The 25578-nt window shown below is 41.5% G+C and overlaps 2 protein-coding genes across 3 annotated transcripts; both read left to right on the top strand.

Annotated features, from left to right (window-relative positions):
• Positions 1 to 1139: 1139 nt before the first annotated feature.
• ces3 (carboxylesterase 3) lies at positions 1140 to 8357 on the top strand. The gene is made up of 13 exons (XM_018739369.2): positions 1140 to 1287; positions 2226 to 2430; positions 2526 to 2664; positions 3350 to 3483; positions 3634 to 3787; positions 4009 to 4113; positions 4598 to 4699; positions 5414 to 5569; positions 5703 to 5780; positions 6010 to 6151; positions 6315 to 6464; positions 7642 to 7714; positions 7975 to 8357. Exons 1-13 carry the CDS (start codon positions 1233 to 1235, stop codon positions 8150 to 8152), a joined length of 1671 nt encoding a protein of 556 aa, XP_018594885.2. The 5' UTR covers positions 1140 to 1232; the 3' UTR covers positions 8153 to 8357.
• A 27-nt stretch (positions 8358 to 8384) lies between these two features.
• kiaa0513 (KIAA0513 ortholog) lies at positions 8385 to 25282 on the top strand. 2 transcript variants are annotated; one of them, XM_018739371.2, is made up of 13 exons: positions 8385 to 8950; positions 15138 to 15665; positions 15859 to 15958; positions 16808 to 16881; positions 17157 to 17227; positions 17670 to 17874; positions 18450 to 18490; positions 18931 to 19006; positions 19327 to 19404; positions 19837 to 19866; positions 22615 to 22695; positions 22967 to 23061; positions 23586 to 25282. In XM_018739371.2, the coding sequence occupies exons 2-13, from the start codon at positions 15247 to 15249 to the stop codon at positions 23633 to 23635; spliced, it is 1320 nt and encodes a 439-aa protein (XP_018594887.1). In that variant the 5' UTR covers positions 8385 to 8950; positions 15138 to 15246; the 3' UTR covers positions 23636 to 25282. The 2 variants fall into 2 exon arrangements, with proteins under 2 accessions (XP_018594887.1, XP_018594888.1); XM_018739372.2 differs by lacking the exon at positions 19837 to 19866.
• Positions 25283 to 25578: the final 296 nt, after the last annotated feature.

The raw sequence follows: 25578 nt of genomic DNA, 5'->3' as shown, positions 1-25578 counted from the left end.
GGTGCTCTACTGGATTGACATTTGGTGACTGTGAAGGCCATTTGAGTATAGTGAACTCATTGTCATATTCAAAAAACCAGTTTGAGATGATTTGAGCTTTGTGACATGGCGTGTTATCCTGCTGGAAGTAGCCATCAGAAGATGGATCCACTGTGGTCCTAAAAGGATGGACATGGTCAGCAACAATACTCAGGTAGGCTGTGGCATTTAAACGATGCTCAGTTGGTACTAAGGGGCCCAAAGTGTGCCAAGAAAATAGCCCTCACACCACTACACCACCACCACCAGCCTGAACCGTTGATACAAGGCTGGATGGATCCATGCTTTCATGTTGTTAATGCCAAATTCTGACCCTACCATCTGAATGTTGCAGCAGAAGTCGAGACTCAGACCAGGCAATGTTTATCCAATCTTCTATTATCCAATTTTGGTGATCCCATGCAAATTGTAGCCTCAGTTTCCTGTTCTTAGCTGATAAGAGTGGCACCCAGTGTGGTCTTCTGCTGCTGCAGCCCATCTGCTTCAAGGTTCGACGTGTCGTGCATTCAGAAATGCTCTTCTGCATACCTCGGTTGTAACGAGTGGTTATTTGAGTTACTGTTGCCTTTCTATCAGCTCAAACCAGTCTGGCAGTTCTCCTCTGACCTCTGGCATCAACAAGGTATTTTCACCCACAGAACTGCCACTCACTGGATATTTTCTCTTTTTCTGACCATTCTCTGTAAACCCTAAAGATGGTTGTGCGTGAAAATCCCAGTAGATCAGCAGTTTCTGAAATACTCAGGCCAGCCCATCTGGCACCAACAACCACGCCACATTCAAAGTCACTTAAATCACCTTTCTTCCCCATTCTGATGCTCAGTTTGAACTTCAGCAGATTATCTTGACCATGTCTACATGCCTAAATGCACTGAGATGCTGCCATGTGATTGGCTGATTAGATATTTGTGTTCACGAGCAGTTGAACAAGTGTACCTAATAAAGTGGCCGGTGAGTGTATAATAAGTAAACACCTGAAGGATACTGGCAGCACACAGACCAGGTCCCCAAGTCCAAATAGATACATTTGGAAATAAGAAATCAAAGGTCAGTTTGTTCAGGGCTGTTGTTTGCTGTTGGTACTTATGTCAGAGCGTTCAGTCAACTCACGCTTACTGGACTAAAGGACAGCGCAGTCGCATGTTCCATCCGCACTCTGACCACACAACTTAGGGGACACATTCCCTGAAGACATGGCTTTGCTGAGAGGCTTTCTGCTTGCTGCCTTTCTGGCTCACACACAGGCAGGTGAGTAGTCCAAACTAGTGACACACATACCTGTTCACATTAGTGCACCTTGCCAGTTAAACTGTCATATGATGTACTGTGTAAACAGTATATGAGTTATATAGTCTTTATATATGTACATTTCTAAAAACATGGATTTATAGCATAGCTCGTGTCCTGTTTTCCAGTTCAAGGTAAATCAATATCTTCATTAAATAACATATATACTGTAGATACAACATAACTATTGAGAGAGGTGGTGTGGTGCTGCAGCAAGTAGCGCTGCTGCCTGACAGTGCTTGGGTGGTGTGAGAGGATGTGGGTTCAATTCCCACTCACTCTGTGTGGAGTTTGTATGTTCTCCCTGTGTTTGTGTGGCTTTCCTCTGGTTGCTCTGGTTTCCTCCCACAGTCCAAAGACATGCACTTCAGGTGGATTGATGATGCTTAACTGCCTGTAGGGTGTGAATTGGTGAGTGAGTGTGTATGTGGCTACCCTGTGATGGACTGGCATCCTATCCAGGGTGTCCCAGCTCAGTCTTGCTCCCGAGGATTCCAGGATAGGCTCCGGATCGCTGCAACCCTGAACAGGGCAAAGCGGTTATTGAAATTGGATGGATGTAAAATCCTTATGATATTATATAGAAACTTCTGAATTATTGAACACTATGCACTTAATAAAAACACACAAGTTGGAGTAAGACTTTGGAGCTATCCCTGGATTTTGGGGACAGTAGTAGAAAGCACAGTTCTTCTGAGTGAGTGACTACAAGTTACAAACATGTTGCAAGTGTGTGGTCGGAGTTGCATTTATGTTGTGACACTACAATTGCTCATTGCCTGTTGTGAGAGGTGGGACAGTAACTTGGCTGAAAATGATGGAGCGCTGTGAAGGGAGGGTACGCACCTGGAAAGGTCGATACTTGCGGTGCGGATGACCCACGGCATGGCCTCGCTTAGTTCCTGCAGATCTGCGTCCCGTGGTTACCCTGAAGAAGGGGACCTTGCATGGAGAGTATGTTACTGTGAAAGGCACGAAGCAAGTGGTGGAGCAGTACTTGGGGATCCCTTTTGCTCAAGCCCCCGTGGGAGCCCTGCGCCTGAGTGCCCCCCAGCCCCCACTGTCTTGGGAAGGGGTTCGAGATGCCACCCAGCAGCCTCCTCTGTGAGCTCTTTTTCTCAGCTTCCATGCCCTTGACAGTGAGATGTCAAACCACAAATGAAATGTTCTGATCATGTTTTTTTTTCTTCATGTCCCAGGTGTCTCCAGAACACAGATATTATTGCTGATATAGCAAAAAGTGCAAACATGAACTTCTCCATTCCACATGTGTCTGAAGACTGTCTTTACCTTAATGTGTACACCCCCAGTGACCGTTCTGCTGATGAGAAATTACCGGTATGTCCTGAGAGTACAAACACGCATACACACAGCCGGACACTATAGCCTCAATACACACAAACGGACTATGTATAGTACAAACATTTACATTTACTCATTTAGCAGACGCTTTTCTCCAAAGCGACGTACATCTCAGCGAAAAATACAATTTGTACATTACATTAGCAGAGAGACATAGTTGCAGACATGTGATTCTTAAGTAAACCTAGTTTATTTCTTTCCACTTTATGCACTAATGTTCATCGCACAAGTAGCTGTACAAAACTCAGGATAGACTAATCCTGATTACCTTCCTAGAATATTTTTTTTTTTATAAAAAGGTACACAAACATTTACATAGAATGTTGGAGTAGCGGCTGTATAAAGGCTTATCTAGGGATGATCATAAAGTTACTGCGCATGAACATTTACACCCTACACGAGCTTGAGAGATCATGGGCAAAGTGAGTCTGGAAGATGTCAGTTTTCAGACCCTTCTTGAATGTAGACAGAGTTTCTGCGGTTCTGCCTTATATGCATACACAAACAAATAATTTAACCAGTGGCTCTTGAGTTTGAATGCCAAGAAATTTCTAAAAAGTCAAAGAGTGAAAACACTGCAACTTAATTAATTTTCCACTTACTTTATTGAAATGTTTTAAATTGTCATGTCAATTCACATGGAACTGCTTTCATATCAAAGGTGATGGTGTGGATCCATGGTGGTGGGCTAATCATGGGTGGCGCTGTCCTGTTTGACGGGTCACCGCTGGCAGCCTATCAAAATGTGGTTATGATTGTGATCCAGTATCGCCTCGGAATTCTGGGATTCTTCAGGTATGAGAAACACGGTACAGGATATTTAGAGGTAGTTTTTACTTCTTAATTGCATCTCCATTGGCGACTACAGCTTTGTTTGACAGCACGGTCATGAAATTATTCTTAAGATGATAAAATTTTTGTTGTTGATTTGTGTAATTTTGGTAGTACTGGAGATGAACATGCCAAAGGCAACTGGGGCTTCCTTGACCAAATCGCTGCCCTTCAATGGGTCCAAGAAAACATTGAAAGTTTTGGAGGAGACCCAAAGTCTGTCACCATTTTCGGAGAATCTGCCGGAGGGATGAGCGTATCCTTGCTCGTGAGTTACTAGTTCTCTGGGGGATGAGAATGTCCAAATCTGCTGGGTACCCTTACAACATAAATAAATGTTATAATTAAAGATGACTGACTTCCTGGGCTGGAACAATCAGGACTACAGAGCACTACTGCAAAAAAATGAAGTTCAGTATTGTACATGGAGAGAACAAATAAAGATAAGCCCACAAACAGGATGTTTACCTGTGTCTTCCACCCTGGCAGATGATCTCTCCCTTGTCGGCAGGCCTGTTCCACAAAGCAATTGCTCAGAGTGGCATTGCAAACGTGGAAATCACTTCCAGGCACAATTCATCAGTTCTGGCCAAGGTACTTCCTGTCCCTTGTTATTTTACCTCCAGTGGTGATCCCATTTCTACTCTGGTTCCACCTCAACTATCCAACAGAAGATCAAATAAATGTCTTTTATTAAAACTAAGAATAATAATTAAAAAAAAAACAATAGCGAGACTGGCCAATTTTTTTATATCAGGTTTGCTGGCCCCCTTAACCCTAGCATTTTTGTCCCAAGTTCTTCAACATGTTGTCCCAATTTTACATTATAGCTAACAATAAAGAGTTCTACTGACTGCACCTACTGAATCCATTATTAAGGGTGATCAATTTGGACTGAACTCGGTCTCCAACCATTTTATATTACTGGTTTTAGTCGTATGGGTGATCTTGTCAAAGCAGCTGAATAAGTTTCAGGTGTCCGATACTAGTAGAGAAAGTAAGAACGAAAAGCAATAAAAAGTTGTTTCGCGGGGAGTAGGTAAATGATACTATGGCATGTTCCCATGACTCTCTCTAGAAAGTGGGTAACCTAGCTGGGTGTGACAACAATACTTCTGAGCATCTTGTCCAGTGCCTGAGAGAGAGGACTGAGGAGGACTTTCTGAAAGTTATCAGAACAGTAGGTATTTTGATGGGGAGGGGATGAAGTATAATGCAACCTCAACGGGAATTTTCATTGGAGTCCTGAAAAAGTCCTGTTGTCAATGTCAATATATTGAATGTTAAAGATGAACAGATTTTTCTACAACCCCAATTCCAAAAAAGCTGGGGCAGTATAGAAAATGGTAATGAAAACTAAAAGGAGTGATTTGCAAATTTACTTAAACATTAAACATGTATCTTCAAAAAACAATGCAGTTGATTAGGTAAAACATGAAATACCTTGTCGTTATACTGTTTTTTGCTTGAATACAAGTAAATTTACAAATCACTCCTTTTTGTTATTATTGGTCTTTTCTATACTGTTCCAACTTTTTTGAAATTTGGGTTGCGATTACAGAAATGACTGCCCTATTTACCTTAATACCTGTTAGTATGAATTGTAAAATATAATACTGGTTTCCCTTGTATAATGAGGGCTCCTTTTATGATAATTTGGTTCTACAAGCAAATGTTGTTTGTATCCTTAAGTATAAACAACAAGCTGTCAAATCTCACTTACACCTCACAAGAAGAGGCATTTTAATTTAAAATGTTTAATTTTTCACAGTAGTCTTCTAGGTATTTTTTCCAGTCAGAAAAAATTAATAAGATAAAAAGCATCTGTACAGAAATCTGTCTTTCTGAGGTTTTGCTGCTTGACAGTTCATGTTCTTTGTTCCTTCTGCTGAAGTTGACTTCGTTTCAGCAACAGCTGATTCCAGGCTTAACAGTAGATGGACATTTTATGAAAAAGCCTGTTGGAGAAATATTTAGAAGCAAAGAATTCCTAAAGGTCCCACTACTCTTAGGAGTCACTAACCATGAATGTGGATGGATAATTTGCAAGGCAAGTGAACCGGACACATCGATAATATGTTTTGGTGCATCAGCAGGACTGCATACTACTAATACATTTTGGTGCATGCAACTGCATAGTACGGAGCTGATTTTACTTGGAATTGTGTTTGTTTGCATATCAGATAATGGCTCCTCCTGGCTGGGAAAAGGGCATGGACAAACAGACAGTGCTGTCAACTGTAAATCATACCTTCCCTACGGTGGGTACCAAAGGACACTTTACCTTACAACTCTTTGCTCCACTTGTGATGGAACTGGTTTTTCACCTGCACCTGTAATAAATAATATAAACCTTGTATGCTGTGGCAAAGTGCATAAGGCAGGCAAACAGATTTGTGCAGGGGAGAGGGGGTCTGTACAGATGAGGAGACCTGCACAGGAGAGAGTCCATACAGGTGTGTCATAACACTCATGCACCATCTTTTTCAGGCTGCAGGTGCAAGTAAGCTGATTGCAGACGAATATATCCGAGATGCTAAAACACCAGAGGATGTTCGCGACGCATTCACTGAAATGATAGGCGATATGTTGTTCATCATTCCCACCCTCAGAGTTGCTATATACTACAGAGGTTAGTGTAATGGACTCAAGAATCAGCAATGTTTCGACACTGTGACGGGAGGCAAGGCTCTCTGCTACATTTTAAGAAGGCGATCAAAACCTGATTTGTAGAGCAATCGATACGCACAGTACATCCTAACCAGCACACTCGCCTGATGGGGCTTTCCTTGCAGATGCGGGCCTGCCAGTGTATCTCTACGAATTCCAGCACGTGCCATTATCTCAGGTGGGAAAACGGCCCAGCTTTGTCAAGGCTGACCATGCAGATGATATTGCCTATGTCTTCGGAGCTCCCTTCTGGAATGCACACGTTGAAATCGTTGGTATGGCATCTAAAATGACATATTTAAGTGATCATTACGTCAATGATTGCTAACCACAGACATACACATATTTATGTATAGATATAAAAACTAGGGAAAATCATTCTTATTGTATAAAATATTAAATGTAACATCTAGATCTTAAACTTTAGAATATGAAAGCAAAAAATGATTGATTTACACACCTAATTCTACTTCTCTACTTGGTTTAACCAATTCAGTTTGGGGTTCACATATTTTTGCACCAGCACTGCTTCAGTTCTTTTTTTTTTTTTTTTAAACTAAATACACGATTTCCTCTAAATCAACATACACTATGTAATTGGCAACTGCACACCTATTATGTCTCATGACATAAAGAGTGCTTCTCACAACAGTTTTATGGTAAATACTCTGTATCACACCCTGTGCTTGCAAGGTAAACTCGGGACCACCGTTGTCCTGGACTGGACAAGCGGTTGTTAATAATAAACAAATTAATGAAAATATGAAATTACAAGACATGTTAGAAATAATATTTTGTTACAGTAGTTATAAAATATGCCAGCGTTATCACTGTCACGCATTACATTTACACTGATTTATTTAGCAGACGCTTTTCTCCAAAATGACTTCCAGTGAACTCTATGTAGTGTTATCAGCCCACACACCTTATTCACCAAGGTGACGTACACTGCTGGATACACTACTTACACTCGGTCACTCATCCATACATCCATGGAACACACTCACTCTCTGTCACTTACACACTATGGGGGAACCTGAACAGCATGTCTTTGGACTGTGGGAGGAAACCAGAGCACCCAGAGGAAACCCACACAGACACAGGGAGACCATGCAAACTCCACACAGACTGAGCAGGGATTGAACATACGTACTGTCGCACCAGTAAGGCTCCGTGAGACAGCAGTGCTTCTCGCTGTGCCACCGTACCGCATTAAAATTCTATTTAATCTGACATTTTAATTAATTTTAGAGGAGATATTTTTCTCTTTTCCATTAGAAAGAATGGTAATTCAATCCTCTCACAAAAGAAACTGGCCTAACCTGGACGATTTATTAACTATATGTGCCACAAAATTTAAGGAATGGGTGTATTTTTCTTTTGATACACAGTAAATGAATACAGCAGTGAGGGTAAATGACTAAAAGTTGGTTCTCCCTGTGTTCATCAAAGGTCCCTTCAGTGAAGAGGAAGCAGAGCTATCCAAAAATATGATGGCATACTGGGCCAACTTTGCTCGCACAGGGTAAGGGATGTCATAAACTTTTTCAGCAAATTAGATCAGCAATGTGGGTGCAGAAACTTTTAGATGAAAAGTGTTGCTACTCCCATGTACCCTACGTATGTCCAAGGGTTATCCTGGCTTTACTGACATCTGCAAGCAGAATTTTCGGCAAACTGAATTTTTTTAAGCATTGATGTTGCCTAATAAGTGAATTTCATGGCACTGATATTAAACAGAGGTGGTGCTGAACTAGATGCTATCTTTGTTCTGGTTTGGACCAGCTCTCCCAATGGGCCAGATCTGGTTCTGTGGCCGGCGTTTGGAGAATCCAAGGAATACCTGAAGTTGAACTTGGAACAAACAACGGGCACCAAGCTGAAGGAGCAGCACTTTCACTTTTTCACTGTCACCCTGCCCAAGAAGTTAGCAGAGATACAGGCAGCAAGCGCAAAGCCTTAATACCAGCTCACAAACACTCACACTGAGAGTAGTCCTGTGCTTATTTGTGTTTTATGTGACATTAAAGCTGTACATAAAGTATACATAAACAGTATTGTCTTCTGATTTACGCAAGCATGTTCTTGTCAAAGATATTGTGGCTTTTCTTTTCATGGTTATTATTACATTTACCTGACAATTTTGACTAAAGCAGCTTACAATTATTTATCCATTTACAGCTGGGTAGTAATTTAGGATAACAGATGGAGGTGGGATTTGAACCTACAACCTTTGGGTAAAAGGCAGCAGCTCTAATCAGTCAGTACATTACCAGCTGCTCATATTACTGGCCTTTATTTAACTAACGTCTTTGCTGAAGTCATCTTGTATGTTAGAGAAGGAGTTCCACAAAAATGTACTTATCTACACCTGAAGGGTATATTGCTGTGTGGGTGAAATTAAAGTTGAATTTAACCTTGTGTGTGAAGATTCCGATAGCAACAGTAGGCTTTGAAGAACAAACCTTCTGATTGCAACAAGGCCACAGTCCTAACGAGCTCTCTTCTCACTTCTTTTGTCTGGGTTGCTAAGAGATTACTGGGCATCTGACATTCAGTAACGTAAGAGGAAAAAGTCATGGTCGAAGACAGAGGATGAACATAAAACGAAAGCACATGCTAAGATCACGTGCTCGCTCCAGCGAGACATTTGGTGCTCTCCGCCAATCGCACGAAAAGCAGTGCGCATGCGCCCAGGGACCCTGCGAAATTGGGCAGCGAACACGACTGCGAATTGAACTGCTTTGGTGAGAGATCCGTGGTGAGTACTGTTTATCATCTCAGCAGGGGGGTTAATTATTTTTTTTTATTGTACCGTAATCTGCTGTTCTAGGAGTGTGTTTAATAGCGGTGTTACAATTTCTCAGATGCGCTGTTTAAATGACAACAACACGCAGCCAGCTGCATTGATGCCCCGGACCGGAGCTGACTGCGCAGGCGGCGCAAATTCATTATTGACCTCAGTCAAAATGTATCTTATTTTGCAACTTGGACATTTTCATCATAATAAATAAACAAGTGTCAGAAATGATTATTTAAAGCCGAATAAGCACTTATTGGCTAAGCTAAGGACGACACTTAACAGCGTCTTTAATTAAGCAACGCGCCCTGACTGACACTCGAAAGACGCGTCCGTTCCTGCGTTTCGTGTCTGGTAGTCCCATTTATTTATTTTTTCCACCTTTTAACTGCAGCTGTAACACCGCTGAGGTAAAATTCCAGTCCAACTGATGCTCCTCGACTAGCTGTTCGGTCACGCGCGCGCGCGCGCCACTGTCAAGGTCGCGTGCGCGTCTGTTGAGCGCGCGCTGAGACGCAGGTCTCTCCATCATTCATTCATTTGCGGGGAACCGTGTGGGCCGTACAGTACAGTTCCCACAAATGCGTTTAATATCAGCATTAATCAGTTCTGCAGTTTGAGATATCCCATGATAAAAAGTAAACAACAAAACTGCTAACAAATTATGTCGAATTTAAATGAAGCATAACTTATTATACTTAGACTCAAATTTCCACACACGAGTAGCGCTGCTCTCTCTCTCAGCCCCTGGGTCATGCTAAGAGGACGTGGGTTTGACTTCCCACTCAGTCTGTGTGGAGGTTGCGTGTTCTCCTTGTGTCTACGTGGGTTTCCTCTGGGTGCTCTGGTTTCCTCCCACAGTCCAAAGACATGCCCTTCAGGTAGATTGGTGACTCCAAGTCACCCTTAGTGTCTGAGTGAGGGAGAGTAAGTGTTTCACTGCTGTATGGATGAGTGATGCAGTGTGAGCTGATACTCACTCCTTCATAGTGTTCACTGGAAGTCGCTTTGGGGAAAAAAGTGTCTGCTAAATGCATTAATGTAAATGTTTCAATTATGTAAAAGTGGTAGTTTGATTTTGGACTCAGAACAAAAACAAAACCTTAATTTTACAACACAAGGGAGAGATACAGACCTGTATGTTAACAATCTTTATACCAGAAATGCTGAGGAACTCTGACAGATGCTACAGTTTCATGAAATCAGCTGTAGAAGTTGCAGATCACCTGTAATCATGTGCCAGCAGCAGTGGCTTTGTGGTTTAGTCCATTGTCTTGCAATACGAAGGTTGTTGGTTAGACTCCCCCTCTCGTTGTAATAAGTACCCTTGAGCAAAGTGCTTATAACGAATTCAAATTGATACACTAAGAATAACTGTAAATGAGGAAGTCATTGTGAAGTTGATAAACCGTAAGCTGCCTTGGATAAAAGGGTCAGTAAAATAAAGATTACCGATGAGAGGAATAATTCTTTATCCCTGTTTTAATCTCATCCCACTCCAGTTTTTAATTTTAGCTGTAGTAGTAATTGTTACTATTGTTAGGTGTTACTGTTTTATTTGAGTTATAGTAGTCACTGTGAGGTGTGTCTAAGAGAGAGAGAACAAGCAAGCAAGAGACAGTGTTCTTGTTTTCCTTGTGGGATGGTTTTGGAGGTGTGCCTAGGGTTGTGTTTTATCTTCAGCTGTGCCTTGGTCTTAACTTCCTGCTGGGTTTTATTTGGTCATTCACCCTTGCGTTGTCTTTGCTCTGCTGCTGTTCTCTGAAGTACCCACTTGGACAGGATGGCGGGCCTTATCTGAGAGACCCGCCGTCGTGACGGTGCCGTGCCGCTGAAGTGACAGGGTGCGACATGTGACTTGCGGGTGATGGAGAGCGGTAGGGCCACCCTGACATTTCCAAGAGTTTTATCAGAAGGAAGGAGGCACCAAGGGCACCAAGGCTGTTTTTCCAGCCATTTATCAATGCTTAAAGTGTACCACTGTAGCTTTAATTCATCTTATTTTTTTTTTGGCAGTGAGTAGCTTGTCTCAGAAAAGGTTTGAAAATTAAACCCAACAGAAGGACCTTTGATAAATGTTCTGTGCTCTCTGTAGCCTGCGTTTCTTCAAACACTCTCTGCGATTTAGTTTTGAAACGGTGTTGGATGATTCACTGATTTCAGTTTTGTGCTCAAAACACGAGACGGGTGCAGTCATGTTGGTGCCCATCTCCGAGAACGCCATCGGAGCGGAGGCAGCCTGCTTCTTTGGAGAGTAAATTGGTTCTGCCTGCTCACGAAACCTTTTTGTTTTAGAGGAACCATTTCACCCACTCCCTCCCATGCTGAGACTGCGCGCGGTTGAAGAGGACCTGATAAAAAGCTGGATTGCAGCCTTGGGGAATATGGGTCGGCTTTTCGTGGAAAACCTTCTTTCTGTGTTAAGTCAACAAATACTGGTGACGTCTGCCCAGTGGTGGCCTTATTAAAGGGCAAGGGCCATCTCATTCTGTCACACAAATCGAGAGTGGTGGTTTTATATTGTCACTGAAAAGCAGGTGGTAGATGCTGCTGTATGTACAGGTACAGAGTGGGAAAGAGACCCACGCTCCATTTTGTGGAGTAGCTTCCTTGTCTAATGGATGCAGAACTCTGATTTCCTTGTATTGGGGACAAATTATGTAACACAGTTATGTGTTATGCTCAGCTGAACACTACAAAGGGCCAGTTTTCAGATGATAGGCTGACATTCTATATTAGAGCCAAAAAACAAGAGGAATAAGCCTTACATTTGATGGGCATACATGAAAAACTGCAAGTTTTGCTGTTTTTTACAGGTTCTTCATGGTTTTCATCAGCATATGGTATCTTATTGGTTAATGTAACTATTTTGTTGCTCTTCTTGGAATTGTTAATCACAAAGCAGGTTCTATGAAAACACATCATATACAATACAAACATTGGCATAAAACCAGGAAATGCACTTTACATGAACCATGTATGAAACGCAGACACTGTGCACACATCTGTTACAGGCGGGAAGTGTTGCCCATGCCAAGTACTGCTTGATCACTGGTTTACCCTAGGCTGGATGGCTGCCTTAGTCCTGGCCGTCGTCCCAAGGACATAGCTGCGTAAGTGCACCCATGCAGAGCTTTTCTTCTACGCTGATGCCGAGAACCTGATTCAAACCTTCGAAGGGGAGGGCGGCATACCCCTGCTTAGGGAGGTGGAAATATTGCTGCTCGTGCAGTCTGGCGAGCACAGTGCCTCGCACAGACCATACGAAGGTCTGTTGTGGAGGGCACGTTGTGTGAATTGTACAGTCGCTGTACAGCCGTTCCCAAAGACCATCTGAGGTTCTCTACTCTCCAGGTGGCAGTGCAGGAATGGCTGGGGAAGGGATCCATGTTGTACTTTGCAGTCATTATGCAGCAAATTGGAGCTGCGAGAAAACTTCTGTATAGATTTTGTCATTCCTGCCATACAAGACAGAAGCAAATTCAATATGCATTTCTTTCATTTCTGTTCTTTCAGGGAACATGGCACTCATTAATGCTAACAATTGTGGGTAGCTTGGTTATTTGTTGTTGCTTTGTCTTTTGGATAGAATATGAGAGCATTGTTGCGATCTGTTTAATTCAGCTGCATATTAAAACCTGAAACAAATGTCATTATGGAAAAAGGCTTTTTTTTTTTAAAACCATCGCTGCTTTTTAAATGTACAAAAATTAGCGAGTTTAAGAAAACAGGCTTCAAAGGGTCTCCAAGCATCTCTTTATCGCATCCTGTCAGTGTTTCCTTCCCAGTCCTTACTGCCATCAGCCTGTGCTAGGTCACATGGTTCCAATACTCTATTGCATAACTGGTCTCATTCCATCATCTGCCCCACAGATAGCAGCATCCGCCTGGAAGAGAACCAAGCACGCCAATGTGCGTTGCTGGGGCTTCGTGAATGACAGGATGTAACGCGCAACTTACTTTCCGATTTCCTGAAGGCACTGCTTCGGTATTGTACACAGTGACACTCTTGTTCTGTTCTCATACATAAGTGTTTTGCATTGCCCAGCATTTTACCACCAATAACAGTAGACACAACATCATAATAAACCGCTAAGCTCAAGGCCTCTAACTGGAAAGCCTTGCGAAAGATGTTATGACTGGTTTTGATTTTAAAAAGATTTTAGGATTAAGAAAAGAACAACAGTATTTTTATACAATTTTAGCCATCACTCGGAGCTTATGTTGGTTAATTTTTCAGTATGGTTGTGTAATGTGCCATACCATTGTGAAATATGAGTTGCACAGTTAATGTTATTATGAGTACTGTATGTGTACTGGATATGTTTATCAAAATGGTGCTCTCTGTGTCCAAGAGTTTCCTCTGTGTTTTGTGTGGAGCAGCTGGTCTCATAATGGTAAGAGCTGCTGTCTTCGGAAGTGCCAATCTCTGGATCCAGTCTTACGTACTACTGTAGTACCCATGAACAAGATACTTAGCCTGAAATTTCTCCGGTAAAATTACCCTGCTCTATGACCGGGTAAATAGCTGTAAGTAGCTTAACGCTCCGAGTTCTTTTTGGAGAAAAGAATCAGCTAAATGAATAGATATAAATGTGTGCTCGTTCCAAAGTGAAAACAACTGCCCATGGACTCCATTTGATTTTAGTGAAATGTTCCTTAATGGTTGATCTGTTCGGGATATGTACAGATAGGTCAGTTGTTCTAGTGCAAAATCGTTCAGAAAGATGATGTTGAAAATTCCATTTGCTGTCTCCACAATGTCAACACATGCAGGAATTTTTAATTCTTTGTTATAAATTATGCAAATGTCAAAGTATAGTTTTATTAATGGGAGAAAATGAAGTTGCTTAGTATGCAGGTGGTCATGTAACAGAACAATATTTTTGTAAGGTCCTATTGCAACCCTGGGAATTCTCAATTTTTAATAATTGGGCAAATAGGACAGAACAGAACTGGGTCAGAGCAGCATAGAGATGGACACACATACAGATACATAAAACAATTCAAAGGCAAAAGTCTTTAGTATTTTGCAGGGATAGTCCTTTCTTAGGTGATACAGAGAAGGTGACCAGATATTCCAAAGTTTTACATTTATTTAGCAGATGCTTTTCTACAAAGCAACTTCCAATGAACTCTATGTAGTGTTATCAGCCCACACACCTTATTCACCGTAGTGACTTACACTGCTAGATACACTACTTACACTGGGTCACTCATCCATACATCAGTGGAACACACTCTCTCTGTCTCTCGCACACTACGGGGGAACCTGAACAGCATGTTTTTGGACTGTGGGAGGAAACCGGAGCACCCAGAAGAAACCCCCACAGACACAGGGAGACCATGCAAACTCCACACTGACTGAGCGGGGATCGGCCCTATGTCTTCTCACACCACCCAGTTGCTGTGAGACAGCAGTGCTACTCGCTGTGCCGCCCTTAACATTTGAACTGCATGATAATTTAAACTTGTGCAGTGGAAGAAAGGGTTGTAGAAAAACATAGTGACAATCGGACTGAGATGCGCAAATACCTCCTAACGTCTCAAAGCTTGATGAGTGTTTAATGTCCCAGATTTTCAGGTAGAGATGGAATCCTTTGGAGTTCATGAATAAAAGTTAGAGATGTGAAAAGTCTTGGGTAACATGAAAATGACTCCTTGCCCACCAACAAAGAATCCAACCAAACCTTGGACCCAACTAGTCATTTTACCTAATTTGTGAACCCTAATAATGTCATACTTGGTTGGTAAAATTTGGTAAATTCCATTCTAGATTTTTTTTAAATTATTTTTTCAGAGTACGGAGGCCCCCGCAGCAAGATCCTTTTTAAGATTTGTAGTAAATAGCTGGTTTCTAACAATTGATTAAGATCAGGGGCAAAAGGAGAAAAAATTTAAAAATACTTCAAACCATTTTGCCATTTGAAGGGAACATCACTCTTTAGAATTAGGGTGAATGTTCGGTTGCATGACCACAGACTGAAATTTTGATTTTATAATATGAAAGTTTACATAATCTCTAAAGTCTGGTCACTGTTTTGACAGATTACTGGCTATTCAAGAACTCCAGTGGAATGTTATTTTACACTGAATCCACTTTCTCACATATGGATCTGTGTGTAACAGAACGCTGTTGTGGTTGCAGCTGCCGTTCACTCCTGGACTGTGGGCAAGTGACAGGCACGGTAGACTGGCAGCCTGTTGGCGAGCAGCCGTGCACTCCAAGCTTCACTTCGCAGCCGCTCCTCTCTAGCATGGAGGGTGAAGGGGTTGCTGTGGGCAACCTGATTGACTTTGATGTATCGCCATCTGTTGGTGGGACAGCACCCTCTGCTGACCCTCATGATGCTGCAAGGTATGCCTCAGACCTTTTTGCTGGGCAGCCCTTGCTCCCGGAGCCCATCATCCCATGTGGTGCTTGGACCGATGCTCAGTCTTCTGCACCCCCGTGTGGCGATGGTGATGGCAACAATGATCGAGATGGAGGCAATGACAGCGAAGCCACAGAGTCAGCAGATAGCGAGAATGATGAGACCAACTCGCCCTCTCACACCTGGAGCTCCTCACGTCGTTCATCCTCCTCATCCGGTCACAGTGCAGAGGAGGTCGCTCCTGAAGTAGCTGAATGCAGGGAATTTATGAAGAACTACGTGGAGAAGATGTTCTACGGCAAGTAAGTTTAAAACAAAGCAGCGGTTCTAATTTGGGACATTCCTAGCTGGCAATAGGACCAGGAGGGTCTGCAGTTGAGTTTAGCCTTAAGGTCATTTTAAGCTTGTGTGGGTTTTGCTAATTTCCGTGGTACAGAAGGGGCCCAGTCCTGCAGAAATGGATCTTCACTGAGTGCTGTGTCTTCCCTTAAACAGGGAGGAGTTTGAGCAAGAGGAGAAGGCACGCTTCGGGGAGCTGTGCAGCGGGGAAAATAACAAAGGCAGGGAGTGGTTTGCCAAGTATGTCAGTGCACAGGTAATATCTGAACCGCCGGAGATAGCAGACAGCATAAGCGTAGTGGTTTAAGGATGTAGATGTGGTCAGGTCTGCCTCTGATGTTTTCAGGCTGATACTAATCACTATTTTTGGTAGGGGTAAAGTTCTTAAATATATTTAACTTCTTAACACCTATTTTTCATTTAAGTGCTTACTTTATTATGGGGAAAATATTAGCCCTTAATAAGGTCAGAATTATTTATAGTTTTTTTTTTTTTTAAATAAATATGTTCCCTTTTACAATGCTGTGGAAGTACAGGTAGTATGGCATATTGCAGTGTATTTTGTTTCACTGCTGTGACTAGCCTTTATCTCGGTTACATATTGGGCAATATCAAAGCCACCTGTGTTTGTCATGAGAAAGCTCCCAATGCTCTTATTGTACAGAAATGTGGTGGAAAGTTAACTAGGTTGCAGACTTTGTTTTTACAATTTGAACTGTAGTCTTCAAAGTACTTTTTAGCATAGTAAAATACTCTGGCCCATACAATAGATTTTTGCCCTATAATGAAAAAAACTATGTCATAATTTTGAGGTTTTTTTTGCATTTATTAAAGTCAGAATAATATGTTTGCAAAGGGTGGGATGAATTTTAATATCCTTGGCGCAAACATTCTTTAGATGACTTAATCCCATATAAGAAAAATCAGGTTTTGGTCAATCATTTTCACTTATCATTTGATGCATTTTTTTCTTTACAAAGGAAAACCGAAATGTCTAGACTGAATTGCTTCACAAGAAAATTTCTTGCTGTGTGAAATTGTAAGGTGCACTGGTAGTTTTTGTATTATCTCAGGTGTTCAGCCCTGAGAGATGTTGTTTTTACAGCGCTGCAACTCTAAATGTGTCTCAGAACAAACCTTCTACAGACTGGTGCAGGCCTTCGCTGTGGTGCTGTTTGAGTGAGTAGCAAGGTTTTGTTTATTTAGTTCATTCCCTTCAACATGTATAACCATTCTTCTCTGAAATTGTGCAATGATCTGTGTGAGGAAACTTTTGTGGATCTACAGCCATTGTTGCGTAGTCTGAACTCTGAACTTGCACAATGTTCTCATTTCCTGAAGAGAAACTTGCACAATCGGCACACAGTTGTCTACACGTCAACCATATGAGCATTGCTTTTATAAGCAGTGATTTACTGAGATATTACTTGATGTCTGCTTTGTGTAATTTGCAGATGCTACCAGATGGATGATTACAGCCCAGCCAAAAACCTCATGACAATGTGTTTCACTTACTACCACATTGGTAAGATGTGCCTGATGATTGGTGCAATACAGCTTTTCCAGTTTGCCTATATCCCTGCCTTCTGTTTGTGCGTGCTCATGTGTGCGCGCACAAACCCTACAGTCCTCACTGGGGTACACTTTAAATGTATTTCTCTCCCCTCCTTTGTCTTACCTAATTGGATTGAGTGGACTGCAGAGCTCCTCTTATTCTGCCCAGATGATTCATCATGCTGTTTTGGGCCCATGTGTGTCTGTAGTGTCTGCTTGCTCAGACGGAAGATAGAAGTTTCCGCTCTTGAAAAGTGTGTCTGCAGACACAGGTGGCAAATGCAGTTTCTGATGTGAAAGAAAGTCTTCTGTCTCTAAGCCCAGAAAGAGAGTACAGTTCCTTCAAAAACAGACTATGTGTGCTGCTGTTAGCAAGTGTGTGTCTATAGCTTTAAACCGACTCCATTCCCCAGGCCGGTCTCAGCTGTCCCCGACAGAACTGCTGGAGCGCCCGACCAGCAGCATTGACTCCTATCTTCGCAGCGCCAACAGCTGGCTGTCGGGCAAGAAGGACATGGCCGAGCGGCTGCTGAAGAACACCTCAGCCAAGACGGATGTTAAAGGCTTCTTTGGGGGTTTGGAGAGCAAACTTAGGGGTCCTTCTGTGAACAAGACTGAGTAAGAGACAACTGCATAACCCATATATTAGCATTTGTGTTTCTCTCTCTCTCTGGATGTCTTACTGTATCCAGTATTTGGATGCAATTTAGTTATTTAGAATGTAAAGGGCTGATGGCGCAGCGGGTTTGGCCTGTGCCTGCTCTCGAGTGGGTCTGGGGTTCAAGTCCCGTTTGGGGTGCCCTGCAACGGACTGGCGTCCCGTCCTGGGTGTGTCCCCTCCTCCAGCCTTGTGCCTTGTGTTGCCTTGCTTAGGCTCCGGCTCGCCACGACCCTGCTTGGGACAAGCGGTTTCTGTGTGTGTGGTGTATGTATTAGAATGTTAGTGAACTACTTCATCAGAAGCAACATGTGTAACGTTCAGTTTTAATACAGCTGTATGTATTACCTAGAATTTGAAATGGAGAACCCTCCTAGGATTTTCATTTCGCATATAGTCATAGTCAGCTCTGATATTTGTGCTTTTGCTGAATGACTGTGGTTTTTCACAGTGGTAACTGCTTTGTATGGTAAAGTTACAGATTTATAGCACATACACAAGCTGACCTCCTGTTCCTTTCTTATTGTACCCACAGAGATACAGAGAGTCCTGTTGAAGGGAAGCCCAAGACACCTGGTATGTCTACTGTTCAAGTGTGTGCATCTATTACACTGTATAATCAACTGCTTCTCCTTTCACATGTGTACGCGTACATAGGTGTGTGTGTGTGTGTGTGTGTGTGTGTGTGTGTGTGTGTGTGTGTGTGTGCGCGCGCGCCCCTGCATGGGCATGCTGAACTGTTTTGATGCATCCATTTGTTTTACACTGAAACTAGTCTTGGCAATAAAGTCCTTCAAAATTAAAAAACGCCAGCTGAAGTTGAAATTCTTTTCTTTCAATCTGATCATGTCTGCAAAGCTTTTTTTTAAATCATAAGCTTGTCCTTGAAGTTTTATTGAATTAGGAAGGAAATATGAGCTAAATAAATGTAGTGTTTAAACAGAAGACATTTTATAATGTCTTGCGGTACCTTCTGTTTGTCAACTAATTGTGTCCGTCTGCACTGTCTCATGCAGTTTCTCCTGAGTCCCCTGAAGGAAAGAAGGGGGAGAAGATCTATCTCTATACTCACCTTAAACAACAGCCAATTTGGTAACACTGATTTGCTGAATTTCATGTTCTCTGCTCTTTAACTGTGAAGGAAGTGGTGGAGATATTGGCCCTTTAACGGATATCTTATCCCTCGATTTTGTCAGCTCACTGTTGTCTTAAGGCCTTGTAAGCAATTTTGCTTTGTACAAACCTGTCCTTCCAAGTTGCCTTGTACAAAGGCATCAGCTCTGTAAAGAGGGGAAAAATGATTCTGCAGCAGTATAGGTAAAATAGAGTAATTGACAATGGTGATAATCTAAGAATAATGTGCAGTATGGACAATATGCTGTCTTTGATAATGATATTTTTATTTTTCATAGGCACACTTTAAGATTTTGGAATGCAGCATTTTTTGATGCTGTCCACTGCGAAAGGAAAAAGCGATCACCCACAACCAGGTGAGAACTTTGACACAACTGTTGAAGGTAATGGAGTCCTGATGTAGGGTGGATGAATAAGCTTTTCGTTTTAATCAGTTTGATTCCATCTGTAAATTTTGTGTGTGAGAGGATGGACACGATTTTTATGTAAAAATGGCACCACTGAGTGTGTGATGACAAGGCCAACTTGTAAATGGTTTCCAGTGCAACTTTGACACACGGTGTGCTCAGTATGCTTGTGGAGTGTGCCTGGGAGTGGTAAATGGACATTTGTGGGCATGATGGTCATGTGGGTGGTGGTGAGAGGCTAGCCATGGGCAGCCTGCTAGTGGTTCACATGGCCTGCTGTTGCAATGGCATTCTTCTAGAAGTTCCTCTTGTCCTCATTTCTGCTTCATACTTCGCGTGTATATTTAACCCTCTGTTTCCTTGTGCCCTGCTGCCTGGTAGGCGGACGGCCGAGGACGACACCCAAGAGAGGTCGGTCCTTCATTCTGTCTTCTCCCCTGGACCCTGCTAGAGGGAGGGAGAGGGAGACGGGGCGGTAGAGCACGAGAGAATGAGACTGTTAACAGGCAGTTGGCTTCCTTTTAAAACTCGTGAGGTTTCTGTTAGGTCTTTGGTCTTCACTTCTGGTTTTAGAGCACAGTATTAAGTTTTCATTCTGCATTGGACTGTATTAGTTTAGTGCTCTCTCTGTCAGAACAGAGACCGAGGACACCAGAAGTGAAGACTCGTATGTTGTTATACCTCCCGCAAACAGAAGTTCAATATAGACAATGTGACGGCATTATATGACATTCTGCTGCTTAAGGCCTTCTCTTACATCTTTTTTGAAAGGCAAGTTCCTTGTACTGCCCTATCCTGCTTTTGTCCACAGAGCAGTAGCTGCACCAGCACTTGTCTCAGCTAGAATTGGACCACTGGATCACCTTTCAGGACCATGATACTAATGAAGAATGTGTAGTTCAGTAGTAATGTCAATGACTCAGTACTGGATCAGTTGTTTTTTTAATCATCCAGATGTCAGGAATACAATTAACTTTATCACTTGTAAAACAGCACAGCTAACAGTGGGTGATGTAAGGATGTTCTAGGTTCAGTAAAGGTTCTCCTTATTATGCCTGTGTAAGACACTTAATCTGAATTTCTTTAGTAGAATTTCCACCTGTAAAAATGAGTAGAACCATGATTTGCTTTGCATGAAATTGTAAGTTAACCAACATTCAACAGTTATTGTTAAGTGAACACCCTCTCAATCAATGTCAATGTCTTGCACACAGAACTGATACTCATAAGCTATTCACAATTTTATATAAAGCACCAGAAGCTGTTTTGCAGCACAAAGATGGATGTTCTTTACGGATTAAACCTGTAAGATTTGGTCAGATGCAGCAAACATTTTGGCCTTGTTTTGCCTTCACCGCCTTCTTGCAGAATGTTCACGTTATACCTGAAGCTCTGTTACGGCTGGGTCCAAAAGCACGTGCCTGTTGGTGTAGGGCTAATAGTATGGTCTGTTGCATGTTGGATATTCTTTCATTTGAGCCTACTGCATGAATTATTCAATTCGCTGTCCAGTGCATGATTGGTTATCATCCTGTTGCATGTGGGGTATTACCATCATTTCCTGTTCAAGGTCTAGTATGTAAATCTGTCCTAATGTTTGGCACAAACATTTTTTTTTTAAATATTTTTTTAAAAACCATTCACCTTCCTAAGGTACACTCACACAATATCTGGATAATTTTTGAAATATTAAATTATGGATTTTTACAATGGAAGGAAAAGATTTTATATATATATATATATATATATATATATATATATATATATATATATATATATATATATATATATATATATTATACTGTTCCTCTTGATCAGTAGTACTTGTCTTCATGTTCCCAAAAATTCCCTGAGTAACTGGTTGTCTCCCTGTGAAATACTCTGACGTAAAAATTCTTTGTGTTCTTGAAAAGCGGTGCAGTGACATAAATTTGTCGGGGGGGAAGAAGTACTGTGGAGTAATGTTCTGTCATAGAAAGGGAATGTCTCACAAGACCCAACACTGGTCTCTACTCTACCTTTGAGTGTAGCGTAGTGTTATGTTTTTGTCATAAAACTTCTTTTAAAGGAGGCGAGACATCCACTACACTTCAGGAGATGTCCATTTAACAACTTTTTTTTTCCTTCCTCACAGCAAAGTGACTCAGTTTAATAGGAGTCTGGTTTTTTCTGTCTTGTTATGCATCCAACAGTGTAGTATTTCGTGACACTTCTGACAAAATGGCCTACATTTCATTTAATCTGTTGGTTTGCAATGCACATTCAGTGAAGCTCAGTTTAGTTTTTGTGTCATGACATGAAAGGAATAAATATCATTACAGCAACTGTTTCCCAGCATTCACATTGTTTTAGTTGTTCATTACTAATGCATGTTTTCAGTTCTGTCTTTCCTCTAGCTTTATTTTATTTGCTAATTTGTGCTACTACAAGACTAAGCAAAATAATAATGATGATGATTTTAGAGTGGTTTTTTCATAGGTAAGCTAGAAATGTCAAAAATTGTTTTTGTGACAAAAGTCTGTGATGTGACACTTAAGTCTAAGCTTTGGTTTTCATTTAAACAATTTGCGGATGATGGTGCATTATCACGTAACTTCCTTTTTTTTTTTTTTTTTTTTTTAAGTGATCAGTCTATTACCAGGTTTTATGTTTTTGTCATTTGCAGAAGCAAAGATATCTTGCAAAATTGAGGTAGAAACAAAACCACGGACATGTTATACTGTTACACCTAAAATTTCAGCACAAATATACTGCATGTTCATTGCTTTTGTAGTATATTTCTGCCATACATTGTCAATTTTCTTTCTTCCATGCTCACCCTGTCTGCCTTGACAGGTTGGGAACTAAGAGAGCTGATATGTTCTCTTGTCCCACATGCTGTCAAGTAAACTAGACTGTTTCCATGCATCATTTACTGCAGGTTTACTGTTGCCACCACTCCAACTAAATATGACTATTTAATCTATGTGCCAGAATATGATCCGCTTTGTAAGTAATTTGGACACCCTTTTCAGTGATTTTGGTGACTTTTTTTTGGTCTGTTAGGAAGGAATTTGAGAGGCTTTTTCTTTCCTTTATGTACATGAGTGGCACCAATGTATCTGTGGCAACAGAGGACACCCTGTATACCCTGACCTTTACCAGCTTCCAATCCTGCAGGGAGAAGTGGTGTCACATGACACAGGAGGAGCGAGACGACAGCTCCAGATTCAATGAGAACATCACCTTTGGCCAACTTGGGTAAGTGACATTCAGGTGTGATGTCAGTGAGACGCTGAGTTTGGGAAGAATATCAGATTAGTTTTAACAGCGTAAATATACGTAATGAAAATGGGGAGATGTTTTTAAACCAGTGCACTACGTATACTTAAAGAAAATTTGTCTTCTAGTAAATAAGATTTATGTGTACATAGCCTTTTGGTTTTGCGTTGGTCTGTACCAGTACGCCGACTTTACCTACTGTTTTTTGACTAAAACATAAGCTCACCACGTGTTATGTATGTCTTCTCAGAACGTTCACACACAACATGCTGGCCTTTGGACTCAGCAAGAAGCTATGCAACGACTTCCTGAAAAAGCAGGCAGTCATTGGTAACCTGAATGAAGGTGCTCTTACCACGTTGGCATTTACAGTTAACCAGGATTCTTATTGAGCCCCTTGCTTGCTTACACATCTGTAATGATCATACTCATCTATCCTGCCTTACCACCTCAGACTTTGCAGCCTTATGATTGAGATTATATGTATTTACTTACTTATTTTGCATTTATTCTTTTTACTTTTTTCTTCAGTCATAGTGTGTCATATTAATGGCTTTATTCTGTCTTACAAGAAGAGTTAATAAGCAGCAAGTGCCATAGTGATGAGAGCTGCCACTTTGCACTCAAAGAACCCAGGTTTAAATCCCAGCTCCTGCTGTAGTACCTTTTAGCAAGGTACATGTTCTGAATTGCTCCAGTAAAGAAAATATTCAGCTTTATAAGAGTAAATCCCTGTAAATAGTTGTAACTAAGTTGCTTTGGAGAGACATGTTGGACATTCAACTTTGTGTTGTTAGTGGTGCTGCTAGTTTATTTTTACTGTTTTTAATTATGGGTAATGAGGTAAATCCTTTTGTTTTGTCTCCCAGAGCAATACAAGTTACTGAGTGACCACATTGAGGAGATGGCAGTGGAGTGAGCAGTACCTTGAGGACCACAGAACTACCAAACCTTCCGATGTTTCGCTGGCTAAACTTCAGTTTAAACCTGGAAACGTTCTTCTGGTTCAGCTTGAGTTAAACCTACAGATGATCTTCCAGCTAATCAAGAGCTCAGCCCAGCTTGAACTTGTACATATTCCTCTGACAAAGTGTTAATTGAACCTGCATTGTTTGCTCCTGGATAGTGGGTACCTATGCTGTGTCTGCTCTGTTCACCCTGTTTATCAGCATGCATATACAGAATACGCCATGTGCACATGCCCTGCATGACTCCGTCTTAACTCAGTGCTGTGACTCCAACATATCTGAACTTATAGTTTATAGTGCCCCTCCTCCAAAAAAGTGTCTCATGCTTCCATACTTTCAGGGGACTCGCCGCTGACCGAAACCTTTACGAATTTTAAACGACAAAAATCTTTGAAATAAAAAGCATAAACAGTGACTCTGTGCCCTAGCTGGACAATCATTTAGTAGCTTTCCCACTTTTCCTGCTTCACTGCATGATCATGGCACAGAGTAAGGTGACTCGAGCATTCAGAATATAGCCATTTTAATTTCCTGGGTGGAAATGTGCTGTATAAAATGGTAAATTTGTTATTGTCATCATAAATTGTTCCAGCTAACTCTGGGCTGTCTACAGCCTGTAGCCTGTTGTCCACTCTGAAAATGACTTAATCTGGGTAAAAGTGCCTTTAATGTAGCTGAGAGTGTTTTTTTTTTTTTTTTTTTTTTTTTTTTTTTTTTTTTTTTTGAACAGTTGTGAGCTGGACCTTTCAATGTCACTGGTAGAGCATCTTTCATTCTGGACTCGTAGGTGTAATAACCAAGTATAACAGTGGTATAGACTTGCTCTTATGAATGATGGTTAATGTATTCTTTGGCCATACATAAGTGTACAGGTATTTTAATAATTGTTTAGTGAAAAACATAGTGGCGTTACATACAGCTGCATGGTTTCCCATCGGGGAGATGTGCAGTGCAATTCCTACCTGTGGAACAGTTATAGTGTAAAGGTGTGTGTGTGTGTGTGTGTGTGTGTGTGGTAAATTCTTCTCATTGGAGTGTGATGCTGTGTTGTGGAAGTGGAGGCAGTACCTACAGTGCACGACCACATGAGGGCAGTCTTTGTGTAGTTCCCAAATCCTTCATTTCAATCAGCGCATAGAGTAACTACTGCAGTAAAACTACTGTTTAGACAAATGACATTTTTTTATCTGACATCTGTGGGAATTATTCAGTGTACGTGTGCAGACTGTAGTTTGGAGTGATGTTTGTTTGTCAATAGTTAATTTATTTGTCCTAATTATAAATATTTACTGTATACAAAAGATGTTTGGAAGTTAATTGTATCAAAGTTTGCTGTATCAGTGTAAAATTAAAATGCTGATTCCAAAAAAAAAAATCCTGATAGTTAGCTACTTATGCTTATGTGCATGTCTGTTCAGCAAGTCAGGATAGGAGTTCTAGGAATTCAGTATCTGTGGTGTAAACTCAGGTTCTAGGTGGGAACTATAAATAGTCAGTGAACTTACTATGTCCAAACCTAGAAGAGACCATGCAGGAATTTTGAAAGTGAAGGGTGAAAAAGGACCTTTTATATGTCTTTTTTTTTTTTTTTTTTTTTTTTTTTTCCCCTCTTCCTAAAATACTGAATATCAAAGTGCTCAATGTAAATAACTTTCAGCGTGTTGTCATGTTTAGGTGTCTTTCAGCCTGGTTTTCATTTGTGCCTAAGGGTTCATGGCCTGTCTCTCTGTGACCTTTTAGTCCACACCCTTGTAATATTCCTCAACTGCCTTTGTGTGTGCCCACGTGGTCCCACATGGTCCGAGCGGTGGGCACAGAGGACCACCCGTCTTTTGTCCTCACCGCTTGTCCCTGTGGTACCAGTGGCTTCAGTTCCTTGTGAAGCAGTGTCTAC

The sequence above is a fragment of the Scleropages formosus genome, chromosome 7, assembly GCF_900964775.1.
Source record: "Scleropages formosus chromosome 7, fSclFor1.1, whole genome shotgun sequence".
NCBI lineage: Eukaryota > Metazoa > Chordata > Actinopteri > Osteoglossiformes > Osteoglossidae > Scleropages > Scleropages formosus.
Note: the sequence above shows the minus strand (reverse complement) of the source record. Positions and strands in the feature narration are given on the sequence as shown.

Excerpts from the sequence above, each read along its gene's own strand:
- ces3 (XM_018739369.2), top strand. The coding sequence starts at position 1,233 with ATGGCTTTGCTGAGAGGCTTTCTGCTTGCTGCCTTTCTGGCTCACACA. Across the intron at positions 1,288-2,225 it reads TCTGGCTCACACACAGGCAG|TTCCTGCAGATCTGCGTCCC; the intron begins GTGAGTAGTCCA and ends GGCCTCGCTTAG. Across the intron at positions 6,465-7,641 it reads TGCACACGTTGAAATCGTTG|GTCCCTTCAGTGAAGAGGAA; the intron begins GTATGGCATCTA and ends TGTTCATCAAAG.
- kiaa0513 (XM_018739371.2), top strand. The coding sequence starts at position 15,247 with ATGGAGGGTGAAGGGGTTGCTGTGGGCAACCTGATTGACTTTGATGTA. Across the intron at positions 15,959-16,807 it reads CCAAGTATGTCAGTGCACAG|CGCTGCAACTCTAAATGTGT; the intron begins GTAATATCTGAA and ends TTGTTTTTACAG. Across the intron at positions 19,405-19,836 it reads AAGCGATCACCCACAACCAG|GCGGACGGCCGAGGACGACA; the intron begins GTGAGAACTTTG and ends GCTGCCTGGTAG.